This window comes from Eubalaena glacialis, chromosome 8 (assembly GCF_028564815.1).
Source record: "Eubalaena glacialis isolate mEubGla1 chromosome 8, mEubGla1.1.hap2.+ XY, whole genome shotgun sequence".
Taxonomy (NCBI): Eukaryota; Metazoa; Chordata; class Mammalia; order Artiodactyla; family Balaenidae; genus Eubalaena; species Eubalaena glacialis.
The window spans coordinates 69178960-69192467 of record NC_083723.1 but is presented as its reverse complement, the minus strand read 5'-3'; the positions used below and the strand labels follow the sequence as shown (position 1 = coordinate 69192467).

Sequence of the window (13508 nt, the reverse complement as noted above, 5' to 3'; positions counted from 1 at the left end):
TTGGAGATTAATCCTTTGTCCGTTGATTTGTTTGCAAATATTTTCTCCCATTCTGAGGGTTGGTTTTTTGTCTTGTTTATAGTTTCCTTTGCTGTGCAAAAGCTTTTATGTTTCATTAGGTCCCATTTGTTTGTTTTTGTTTTTATTTCCATTACTCTAGGAGGTGGGTCAAAAAAGATCTTGCTGTGATTTATGTCAGAGTGTTCTTCCTATGTTTTCCTCTAAGAGTTTTATAGTAACTGGTCTTATATTTAGGTCTTTAATCCATTTTGAGTTTATTTTTGTGTATGGTGTTAGGGAGTGTTCTAATTTCATTCTTTTACATGTAGCTGTCCAGTTTTCCCAGCACTGCTTATTGAAGAGACTGTCTTTTCTCCATTGTATAACCTTGCCTCCTTTGTCATAGATTAGTTGACCATAGGTGTGTGGGTTTATCTCTGGGCTTCTATCCTGTTCCATTGATCTATATTTCTGTATTTGTGCCAGTACCATATTGTCTAGATTACTTTAGCTTTGTAGTATAGTCTGAAGTCAGGGAGTCTGATTCATCCAGCTCCATTTTTTTCCCTCAAGATTGCTTTGGCTATTAGGGGTCTTTTGTGTGTCCATACAAATTTTAAGATTTTTTGTTCTAGCTCTGTAAAAAATGCCATTGGTAATTTGATAGGGATTGCATTGAATCTGTAGATTGCTTTGGGTAGTATAGTCATTTTCATAATATTGATTCTTCTAATCCAAGAACATGGTATATCTCCCCATCTGTTTGTGTCATCTTTTCCAGTTTGTATTTTTTTATTTCTTTTTCTTCTCTGCTTGCTGTGGCTAGGACTTCCAAAACTATGTTGAATAATGGTGGTGAGAGTGGACATTCTTGTCTTGTTCCTGATCTTAGAGGAAATGCTTTCAGTTTTTCACCATTGAGAATGATGTTTGCTGTGGGTTTGTCATATATGGCCTTGATTATGTTAAGGTAGTTTCCCTCTATGCGCACTTTCTGGAGAGTTTTTTATCATAAACCAGTGTTGAATTTTTTCAAAAGCTTTTTCTGCATCTATTGAGATGATCATATGGTTTTTATTCTTTAATTTGTTATTATGGTGTATCACACTGGTTGATTTGAGTAAATTGAAGAATCCTTGCATCCCTGGGATAAATCCCACTTAATCATGGTGTATGATCATTTTAATGTGTTGTTCGATTTTGTTTGCGAGTATTTTGTTGAGGATTTTTGCATCTATATTCATCAGTGATATTGGTCTGTAATTTTCTTTTTTTGTAGTATCTTTGTCTGATTTTGGTATCAGGGTGATGGTGGCCTCATACAATGAGTTTGGGAGTGTTTCTTCCTCTGCAATTTTCTGGAAGAGTTTGAGAAGGATGGGTGTTATCTATTCTCTAAATGTTTGACAGAATTCACCTGTGAAGCCATCTGGTCCTGGAGTTTTGTTTGTTGGAAGATTTTTAATCACAGTTTCAATTTCACTACTTGTGACTGGTCTGTTCATATTTTCTATTTCTTCCTGGTTCAGTCTTGTGAGGTTATACCTTTTTAAGAATTTGTCCATTTCTTCCAGGTTGTCCATTTTATTGGCATAGTGTTGCTTGTAGTAGTCTCTTATGATGCTTTGTATTTCTGCGGTGTCCATTGTAACTTCTCCTTTTTCATTTCTAATTTTATTGATTTGAGTCCTCCCCCTCTTTTTCTTGATGAGTCTGGCTAAAGGTTTATCAATTTTGTTTATCTTCTCAAAGAACCAGCTTTTAGTTTTATTGATCTTTGCTATTGTTTTCTTTGTTTCTATTTCATTTATTTCCGCTCTGATCTTTATGATTTCTTTCCTTCTGCTAACTTTGGGTTTTGTTTGTTCTTCTTTCTCTAGTTCCTTTAGGTGTAAGGTTAGATTGTTTATTTGAGATTTTTCTTGTTTCTTGAGGTAGGATTGTATTGCTATAAACTTCCCTCTTAGAACTGCTTTTGCTGCATCCCATAGGGTTTGGATTGTCGTGTTTTCATTGTCATTTGTCTCTAGGTATTTTTTGATTTCCTCTTTGATTTCTTCAGTGATCTCTTGGTTATTTAGTAATGTAGTGTTTAGCCTCCATGTGTTTGTGTTTTTTACATTTTTTTCCCTGTAATTGATTTCTAATCTTTTAAGCATTGTGGTTGGAAAAGATGCTTGATATGATTTAAATTTTCTTAAATTTACCGAGTCTTGATTTGTGACCCAAGATGTGATCTATCCTGGAGACTGTTCCATGTGCACTTGAGAAGAAAGTGTAATCTGCTGTTTTCAGATGGAATGTCCTATAAATATCAATTAAATCTATCTGGCCTATTGTGTCATTTAAAGCTTGTGTTTCCTTAATTTTGTGTCTCGATGATCTGTCCATTAGTGTAAGTGACGTGTTAAAGTCCCCCACTATTATTGTGTTACTGTCGATTTCCTCTTTTATAGCTGTTAGCATTTGCCTTATGTATTGTGGTGCTCCTATGTTGGGTGCTTATATATTTACAATTGTTATATCTTCTTCTTGGATTGATCCCTTAATCACTATGTAGTGTCCTTCTTTGTCTCTTGTAATAGTCTTTATTTTAAAGTCTATTTTTTCTGATATGAGAATTGCTACTCCAGCTTTCTTTTGATTTCCATTTGCATGGAATATCTTTTTCCATCCCCTCACTTTCAGTCTGTATGTGTCCCTAGGTCTGAAGTGGGTCTCTTGTAGACAGCATATATATGGGTCTTGTTTTTTTACCCATTCAGTGAACCTGTGCCTTTTGGTTGGAGCATTTAATCCATTCACATTTAAGGTAATGATTGATATGTATGTTCCTATTACCATTTTCTTTATTGTTTTGGGTTTGTTTTTGTAGGTCCTTTTCTTCTCTTGTGTTTCCCACTTAGAGAAGTTCCTTTAGAATCTGCTGTAGAGCTGGTTTGGTAGTGCTGAATTCTCTTAGCTTTTGCTTGTCTGTAAAGCTTTTGATTTCTCCGTCGAATCTGAATGAGATCCTTGCCAGGTAGAGTAATCTTGGTTGCAGGTTCTTTCCTTTCATCACTTTAAATATATCATGCCACTCCCTTCTGGTTTGTAGAGTTTCTGCTGAGAAATCAGCTGTTAACGTTATGGGAGTTCCGTTGTATGTTATTTGTCATTTTTCCCTTGCTGCTTTTAATAATTTTTCTTTGTCTTTAATTTTTGTCAATTTGATTACTACATATCTCGGTGTGTTTCTTCTTGGGTTTATCCTGCCTGGGACTCTCTGCACTTCCTGAACTTGGGTGGCTATTTCCTTTCCCATGTTAGGGACGTTTTGGACTATAATCTCTTCAAATATTTTCTGGGGTCCTTTCTCTCCCTCTTCTCCTTTGGGACCCCTATAATGTGAATGTTCATGCATTTAATGCTGTTCCAGAGGTCTCTTAGGCTGTCTTCATTTCTTTTCATTCTTTTTTCTTTATTTTGTTTCGCGGCAGTGATTTCCACCATTCTGTCTTCCAGGTCACTTATCCGTTCTTCTGCCTCAGTTATTCTGCTATTGATTCCTTCTAGGGTATTTTTCATTTCAGTTATTGTATTGTTCATCTCTGTTTGTTTGTTCTTTAATTCTTCTAGGTCTTTGTTAAACATTTCTTGCATCTTCTCGATCTTTGCCTCCATTCTTTCCCGAGGTCCTGGATCATGTTCACTATCATTATTCTGAATTCTTTTTCTGGAAGTTTGCCTATCGCCACTTCATTTAGTTGTTTTTCTGGGGTTTTATCTTGTTCCTTCATCTGGTACATAGTCCTCTCCTTTTCATTTTTTCTATCTTTCTGTGAATGTGGTTTTTGTTCCACAGGCTGCAGGATTGTAGTTCTTGCTTCTTCTGTCTGCCCTCTGGTGGATTAGGCTATCTAAGAGGCTTGTGGAAGTTTCCTGATGGGAGGGACTGGTGGTGGGTAGAGCTGGGTGTTGCTCTGGTGGGCAGAGCTCAGTAAAACTTTAATTCTCTTGTCTGCTGATGGGTGGGGCTGAGTTCCCTCCCTGTTGGTTGTTTGGCCTCAGGTGACCCAGCAGTGGAGCCTACAGGCTCTTTGGTGGGGCTAATGGCGGACTCTGGGAGGCCTCACACCAAGGAGTACTTCCCAGAACTTCTGCTGCCAGTGTCCTTGTCCCCGTGGTAAGCCACAGCCACCCCAACCTCTGTAGGAGACCCTCCAACACTAGCAGGTAGGTCTGGTTCAGTCTCCTATGGGGTCACTGTTCCTTCCCCCTGGGTTCTGATGCACACACTACTTTGTGTGTGCCTTCCAAGAGTGGAGTCTCTGTTTCCCCCAGTCCTGTCAAAGTCCTGCAATCAAATCCTGCTAGCCTTCAAAGTCTGATTCTCTGGGAATTCGTCCTCTCATTGCCGGACCCCCAGGATGGGAAGCCTGACATGGGGCTTAGAACCTTCACTCCAGTGGGTGGATTTCTGTGGTATAAGTGCTCTCCAGTTTGTGAGTCACCCACACAGCAGTTATGGGGTTTGGTTTTATTGTGATTGCGCCCCTCCAACCATCTCATTGCGGCTTCTCCTTTGTGTTTGGATGTGGGGGATCTTTTTTGGTGAGTTCCAGTGTCTTCCTGTCGGTGATTGCTCAGCAGTTCGTTGTGATTCCAGTGCTCTTGCAGGAGGGAGTGAGAGCACGTCCTTCTACTCTGCCATCTTGAACCAATCCCCACATGCTCTTCTTAAAATGTGATGTTCATACTCTTCCATTAAGAGGCTACATCTGTATCCTCTCTGCTTGAACCTGGGTGGACCTTTCTAACTGCTTTGACAAATAGAATGAAGAGGAAGTGATGCCACCTGACATACAAGGTAAAGTCATAACCAAACCTGCCACTGCTTTCTCTCTCTCTCAAGGCATGTACTTTGGGACCCCTGAACCTAAAAATAAGAAGTCTGGTACTTTAAAGCTACAGAAGAGAGACTGTGGAGAGACCACACAGTGCAGAGAGAGGTCTGGAGGAGTCTCAGATGACTTTAGTTCCCAGCCTTTCAGTCACCCTAGCTGATGCAAATGGAACAGAGATGAGCTGTCTCCACTAAGCCCTGCCCAAACTGCAAACTCATAAGCAAAATAACTATTGTCTTTTTATTTTTTTAAAAAAACAGGGTATTTATTTATTTATTTATTTTGGCTGCGTTGGGTCTTGTTGCTGTGCGTGGGCTTTCTCTAGTTGCAGCTAGCGGGGGCTACTCTTCGTTGTGGAGCACGGACTTCTCATTGTGGTGGCTTCTCTTGTTGCAGAGCATGGGCTCTAGGCGTGAGGGCTTCAGTACTTGCAGCATGCGGGCTCAGTAGTTGTGGCACGCTGGCTCTAGAGAGCAGGCTCAGTAGTTGTGGTGCACAGGCTTACTTGCTCTGCAGCATGTGGGATCTTCCCAGACCAGGGATCGAACCCATGTCCCCTGCATTGGCAAGCAGATTCTTAACCACTGTGCCACCAGGGAAGTCCTATTGTCCTTTTAAGTCACTAAGTTTTGGGGTAGTTTGTTGCACAGCTATAGTAAATGGAATACATGGGAAAATGGTTACCTAAGGTAATGGGTTATTAGTGTGTCAAAAGGCAATTGACAGAGGATAGAGGAGAACAGGGGAAAGAAAAGTGGAACAAAGCCAAAGAAAATGCAAATTTGAATCAACAGAATAATAAACAATAGGCACTGAAAATTGGAGGACAGAGATTTAATCATATTGATTATGCTGAAGGTTGAAACTAATCCCCAACCAGTAACCTGATAATTACATTAATTAGAGCTTTCCATTTTCTAAGCAATCCAGTTAATCAAGATTTACCTATATATGGTATTTTGATGGCCTGAAAGATTTAGTGCTTTTTCTACATGGAGTAAAATAGACTTTGGGAGAATCCAGCAAAATGAATAAAGCAATTTTAAAAATCAGGTTGAATATGGGTGGGTTAGTTTTTGAACAAACTTTTTTCTCTCACTTTTTTTTCTCTAAACAATCACTTCTTGGTTTCCTTTTGCCCGATCTCCTTCCCACCTCCATCCTGGATGTGGATACTCCCCAGGCTCTACCTGCCCTTGGCTATTTCTAGGGACAGAGTACCCATCCTACCTGCATCATTGACTCTAGCCCCATGGCTTCAGCTTCCACTCACATGCTCTTGATTCTCCAATCTCTAAATCAAGCCCAATTTCCAGGCCTCTGTATTCACCTGTATATTGGACATTTCTACCTGGCCTTTTCATTTCTCATACTCAGCATGTCTCAAACTGACCTGGAAATTTCCCTCTTGAATCTGCTCCATTTTCTATATTTCAGTTTCCGTGGATGACACTTCTATCCCCTAAGTACACAAAGTAGGAACCTTGGAGTTATCTTTGATGCTTTCCTTTTCCTTACTCCCCAAATCTAACTAATCACAAGTCTTTCAAGCTCTAGAGCTCCCTCCTGGATTTCTATAATAGCTTCCTAATGGGTCAGCTTTGCTCCCCTACAACCATTCTCTGCACTGTTGACAGTCATCTTTTTAAATTGCAAAGTTGACCTTGTTATGCCCCTGCTTAAAACCCTCCAATGGTCCACTAGGGCTGGCAGTATAAATCCCAAATTCTCCACAGAATTGAGGCTCCAGTCTCAATTCTTGTGGCTCCCACTCTTCACTCTCCATTCCAGGTGTGCTGCAGTACTTCTGTCGGCAGTTCCTAAAATGTGCCAGACTCATTCACCTACATGCCTGAGAACATGCTGCTTCGTGCTTCTTGGCAACCCACACCTTTCCCACACCACCCTCACCTCCACTTGGCTGAGTGTCACGGGCTCTTAAACATGAGTTTTATGCTACCCTCTCGGCCTTTTCAACCTCTCTTGGCTCCAGCATCCATTTTATGTACTAATACGGTCACCTGTGACTGCATCCACCATGACATTTTCCACACTTGGGCTGCAACCTCCTGCATTTGTTAATGTCCTAGTAGAAAGTAAGCTTCCTGGAAACAAGGACCAGGTTTTATTCAGTACAGTATACTTGCACCCAATATAATACCTGCCTTTTCACTATAAAAGCTTTCAGTAAAAGCTGGTGGGCTGACTAAAAAAGATAAACTGCTTTAGTTTCTTGAACTTCGTCTTGTCTTGAGGTTAAATTATTGATGTGTGTGTTAATTTCTGAGTAGAAGATGTCCTGAGTTGTATACTCTCTGGTTTGGTCTTTTTATCTTCCAAACACCATGTCACATATCTCCCATGATAGCATTAACCTACTTCAGTAATTCACCTGCAAGAGGAGTGGGCATTTTCCAAAGGACTATGCTTGTCTTTACTTGCTCTACCCAGAGGATAGGGAAGCTGGTGCTTTGCACTCAGATGTGGAAAAGAATTAGTAGCTGACTGTACTTTATTCCTGACCCTCCTTTGCCCTCCTCCCTCACCTACGCTGCACCTGCATGATGGCCCAGTGCATCTCAGAAACAGTGGCACCTGTGGGAGTAAGAGTCCCCAGGAACCCACCCCTGAGTCCCCTCCACACACTCGTTAACCTGTGCACAACTAACCTTAAAACCCCACTGCCAAGTCTAAAACAAGGCTTACAAATAGGCATCTACTGCCTTTTAATCTGTCAACCCTATTAGTTGGCATAACTTCATTTCTTTGGCCTCCAATAGTTCTCTACAGACATCCTGAAAGAATCTCACACCAAATTACTATCAATTAATATTATCCTCATTTCACATCTTGGAGAGAAGGTTCTGACAGCCAGCTAAGAAAACAAATGGAACCTACCGTGGAGTAGAAACGTATCTTGGAGAAGTGGGAAGCTATAGGAGGGAAAAGGGATGGAGGGGAAGATAGGAAGACACCACATACAATGGCTGTCTGTCTACTTGATAATCCTGCCAAGGGCAAGCTGATATAGCTATTCATATTTCAAGTGCAGCTTTGATTAACCAAACAACTTCCTAGTTAAGACAATCCTTGAGCCTCAAAGCCTTGGAAAAAGGATGAACTTAACACAAAAAGATCTTTGAGGTATGGTTTTTGGAGGTTAGAATTATTTTACCATTCAACCTTTCTTCCCAGAAAGAATACTGGGGAAGGAAAACAAAAAGAGGAAGAGTTTGTTCGCCAATAAAATTAACCACAAAACTCTAGGTCTTGAAGAAAACACAAATCAGAATTTTTCCCCAGCTCTATTACTGCCTACCTACCACACCCTGCCTTCAATCCTTTAGTGTTTTCATTGTTTCATAAAGCTTTTCACTCTGGAATAGTTGGGTCTTGCGAGTATTATCTTATTAGTGAGCTTTATTTCAATATCTAGCCTGCTTTGTCTTGGTCAGCTCTATTTATTAATATTTCACCTTTTTGCGTCTCAGATTTTCTGTTTTCTGCTGCTATCATACTTCCCTGAAGCTTCATAATAAAAATGTGCTGTCAGTAGATAAGAAAGGCAGTGTTACACAACAGAGAGTACAAAGGCATGGAAGAAAACTGCCCTGGCTCATAATCTAGGCCTGTCACCCTCTAGTTCTGGACCACTGGGCAAGTAACTTCATTCTTCTGGGTGTCAGTTTCCTAATCTACAAGGACAGATGGCAGCACCCACCTTATAGGGTGGTTGTGAGGATGATGTAAATGTTTCCAAAGGGCTCAACAGAAAGCTCATAGACACTAGGCCTTTGATAAGGCAGTATTATTATTTTTAGATATATAGCAATATTGTCCTACTGACAAATGACCCATGATCATTCTCACTTGTTTAGTTCTTCAAATATAAAATGTACACATGCCAACAGACATGAGAAGTGACATGGCATTTTTTTCTTCTGCTCTAGTTTTAACTTCTCAAGTCTGTTTGAATCATACAATCTGAGAGTTGGACTAGATATTAGAAATGATCTAGTCTTTTTACCCCTCTAAATTACTTGGTAGGCTCTTATCTTTTGAGAGATATATGTGTAGTCAATGTGAATATTACTCCACAAGACAGTGAACAAATGATTAAATGTTATATTTCCTTATTTTTTAAATCAAATTAAATCTGATCCTGAGCCCACGTTCCACTAAACTGGAGAGAAATTCAACCTGAGTCTCTCTGCCAGGGTTGTGCAAATACCATAGGTGGTGAATTTTAAAATGAAGCTGAATATTTGGGAAAGTCCATCTGGCCTTTATTCTATGCTAGTCACCACTGAATTACTCACTGCCAAGCCCATGTGGTCCCTTTAACTTAGACAATTTTGCCACTTCCACGTCCTGCATGTGTGCGCATACAACCTTTGCTCGGGCTGTGACGCACGGTATAAAGGATCCAGCCTCCCTAAAGATACTTTCTAACCATTCCTTCCTAGGTCTTGATCTTCCCCCAGAATGGGGCAAAGGTCCCTGTTATTCAAAAAACCCACATATTCTTCTCCCATCTCCATCAGAATCCCTTGAAGGAGCTCAGGTTTTTAAAAACCAAACTCAGGAAGTAGTTTGTCATCAGTTCATTCTGCTTTCTAGCTGGCAGCACAGACCTCATCTAAGACTAGTGAGTACAAGGACCAGGCTACTTCTCTTCTTTTTTTAGAAGCTGAGAGGGAAAAAAGACAGAAAACTAAAATCAAAAGGGCTCTTATTTTTTCTGATATATATGTATATCAGAAAAAAATATATATATATATATATTAGTAACATATCTTGGAGAGCTATATAATATAAATATATATAATATATATATATATCTTATGTCACAATAAACTGTGCTTTCATCCTGTCACATACTGAAATAAATCACAGTCCCTGACCCTAGGAGGTTTACAGTCTGATTGTGAGAGAAAGAAAGAACACTGCTGGCTCTAAAATAAAGCATGTAGTAGGTGTCACAAGTGAATCAAGAGTTTCAGAGTGCTGTGAGAGTTCAGAGGTAGGAGAGGAGTTTCCAGCTGATTTCAGCCAGCAGAGATGAAGAAATCATTGGGGGTAATTTCATGAGCAAAGGTGAGAAAGTGAAAGAACACATTCCCAGAACAGTGAACAGAATCGAGCTAGAATTTTGTTTTTCTAGTAGTATTGTCAGGGAGAGTGAAAGACTTGGAGCCAGAATAAGCAGTTGAGGCAGTAAGGAGTAAATGAGATCAGCTCTGTGTGGCGGCCCAGGAGAGGCCAACATATCTCAGGTGAAACAGTGAGGGACGAGGGGACAACAGATGGTTCCTAAATTTTGAACTGAGTCTCTTTGACAATGCGGGTCCTATGCTTAGAAGTCTAGAAGAAGAGCTGGTTATAGGTGGGGGTATGAGGGAGGAAATGACAGAAAGGTAAAGCAGATTTCAGACAGGAAAAGAAGGCCTGCAGTTTGAGTGATTAGGGATCCAGCTATGGATTTTCAATTAATTAAAAAAAAAAAATTTCAGTCGGTTGTGAGGTTCTTGAGAATAAGGGCTAAGTCATATTCCTCTTAGTACTTGCAGATAAATTTTGAAGGAAGTGACACCTGACGTTAGGAATATCATCAAGGAGAGGGGAGAAGAAAAAAAAGAAGTAAGATAGGCAACAGAAGAAGACAGAGAAGGGAGTGAAATGTCACAGAAGGGACAGGAGCAGAGTTCAGCGAGGGACCAACCAAAGAGTAGTCAATAACATTTTTCAAATGATTGAGAGATGTCAGTAAGAAAGAGGACTGAGAAAAAGCCACAGATTTTGACATTTAGGAGACCTCTTGGAGATGTGGGATGAGGTAGCTTGGGTAAAGCTGATGAGGCTGAAGCCTCAGTAGGAGGGTTTAAGGAGTAGCAGCAAATTAAATTAGCTGGCAGCCTCTGTCAGGTGGATGGTACCAAGAAATTGTACTGTCACATACATACCAAGTCCCTCAATAAGGTGGCAGTTCTGGGGTTCTACTGGCTCCACTTCTCGATATGCATTAGTTCTTTCTCTGTAGAAGATAAAAACACTGGAGGTCAATGCACAACATCCAAAATCAATGTCTAAACATGGTCTTTAATCACCTTCATATTCATTAACTGTCTTTCTCATCATTTATGGATGATATCACACATAAGTAGCCATCTTTTATTTATTTATATAATGTGGACATTATCTGGGTAATGTGCCTATATTATTTATTTAATAGTAAATAAATATTATTAATTTAAATGCACAAAATAATATTACTTAATGTGCTAAAGTACTGTCTATTATAAATCTGCACTTTGGTTCCCTTAACCCCCTATAGTTTTGCCTTTTGATCCCTGTCCCCTACTGCTTTCCCAAAATTCAACAGGCTCCCTACCCCAAGTTCAGCGCTTCCAAAAGAGTTAGTTTGTTCAGGAGCCGAATGCTAAGGGCCACCTGGGAAAGGGGCGGGCCGGGGGGGGGTGCATTTCTGCCCCACCATCTTAGGAAAGGCAAGAAGTCAGCTCACTTTCCCTATGTGCGCTTCTCAAGGGACAGTTTGCTAGGTGGGATTGAGGAATGGGGTCCCAAACTGCTCATTCTTACCCGCTATAGGAAGGCGGCACCAGGCAGACCTTAACCTAACTTGGAAGAAGAGAATAAGAGCCGAGGACTCTCCCATCAAGATGCCAACTCACCTAAGCGTCATTAACCTCTCCCCGATTAGGGCCAGGCCGGCGCCCAGCAGGGTAAGCGCCACCAGCTTCCCCATGGTCTTGGGGCGCGACGCGCGAGCGCAGGCGCTGGGGAGGCGCTGCGGGCTGGCGCCTGCCCCGCCCCTGGTGTTGCCCGCCCCGCCCCTGGTGTTGCCCACCCCGCCCGTCGCTTCCTCCCGGGCTGGTGCGCTGCCCGGGCGCTGGGCCAAGGTCACGTTGTCCCGCCCCGCCCCGTCCCGCCGCGCCGCTCCTGGTTCCAGGCCACCATTATCCGCGTGAATCAAAGCTATCTTTATGCTCGAGGTTCAAGGAAACCTTTACTCGCGGGATTCTTTTATTCTTCAAGGCTCAAAGTACAGAGACAGGAGCCGTAGACCTGGGTTAAGGTCTGGTGTTCTCTTGGCAGCTTTGGCAAGATCCCACCGGTTGCTGGGACGATAGAGGAGGCGGTTTGCTGCCCAAAGCTGCGGAATTCTACCTCATCTCCTCGTGTGGCCTGAAGTGGAAACTGGAGGGGCGGGGGAGCGCGGGGAGCTAGAGTTCAGAGGCCGAAACTTTGCGTTTGTGGAGTTATATGAGACGGCGAATTGATCCCTCGACCCAGGGAGCAGTGATAAACGGAAGATAATCGAAGCGAAGAGCTTTATGTCACTCTTCTCCAAGATTTGGAGCACAGGACCTTATCTCCTGGCTTCATGGCCTGCCTCTGAATGCTGAACGTGGTGGGTACCCAGTTCAGTTTGTTGACTGGGTGGATTTGTTAATATCAGCATCCGTCCCCCAGCGTTTGGGATAAAGAGAAGTCGGGAGAAGTGAAGGAAAAGAAATAAATAGAATAGGTAGCAAGAAGATGAGCAGAATGGGGGGAAGGGTAACATAGTTTGTTTGGCAGGTTAGACTTTCAAAAGACTCCTAGATCCTTCTTTCTTTTGGGTCTTCAGATCCTGTCAGGCAAAGAATGCACTTCCCCTGCTCATGATGACGGCCAGGTTGGAGGGAGAGGGGCGGAAGGTGAGGAAGACTTGAGTTTGGGCAGAGCAAAGTAGCATCTTCAAGCATGATCTGTTTTTATTTACCAACAGAAAGAAATAGTACTAGTTCTGTTGAGTTTAACTGAGTAAATATGTTTGAGAGATTACAGAACTGGAGATATTAAGGAAAGAAAAGGAGGTTTCTGACCTGTGGGATACATGAATATAGTCTGAATACATAATTACTGTAGGATAATAAAGCCTTCCATTTATGCAGCACCTACGATGTGCCTTGGATTGTGCTTAGAACTTTGCCTACTTTTGATTCTCGGTACTTCTCTGAGGTAGGTAACATCCCAATTTTATAGGTGAGAAAACCAAGGCACAGGGTAGCTGTGTAACTTGCCTTAGGTCACACAGCTGGAGAGTGGCAGAGTCAGGCAGTCCAGCTCCAGACCCTGTGCCCTTCCTTAACTGTGCTGCTTTTATTAAAGCTGTGGAAGAAGGGCTACTAGAGGAACACTGTAACATCTGGAATTGTACTGATAAGATAATTATTTCTAAGATTAATTTTAAAAGAGTTCAAGCAGAGGAGGAATTGAATGCTGTTTTCATGAGGACATAGGAGGAGAGATATGAAGAAGAGAGGAGTGCTCCCAAAGCTGAGGGGCCAGGAGGCATGGTGCAGGCGTGCGTCCAGAGTTTAAGGCTCAGGCTACCTGGGTTATATCCAGCTTGGATAAGGTGCTCAACTTTCTTACCCAGCAGATTCCTATTTTGTAAAAGAATGTCTGCCTCATACGTGGCTTAAAATCAAATGTTATGATGAGAGCAAAGTGCTCACCACTGTGCTTGGTACATTGTAAGAAGCCAATAAGCATTAACCACCATGTAAATCTGAACCTCCTCCACCTGAGAGTGTAGGTTAATTGTAGGGAGAG

The 13508-nt window shown here is 41.7% G+C and overlaps 1 protein-coding gene across 1 annotated transcript in view; it reads right to left on the bottom strand.

Moving 5' to 3' along the window:
* Positions 1 to 11670, bottom strand: part of PON3 (paraoxonase 3) — a 31182-nt gene extending 19512 nt beyond the window's left edge. The window contains exons 1-2 of the mRNA XM_061197778.1: positions 11579 to 11670; positions 10850 to 10920 (exon numbers count right to left, since the gene is read on the bottom strand). Coding sequence (XP_061053761.1) covers positions 10850 to 10920; positions 11579 to 11652 — 145 coding nt within the window. The 5' untranslated portion in view covers positions 11653 to 11670. The remainder of the gene's footprint in view (positions 1 to 10849; positions 10921 to 11578) is intronic.
* Positions 11671 to 13508: the final 1838 nt, after the last annotated feature.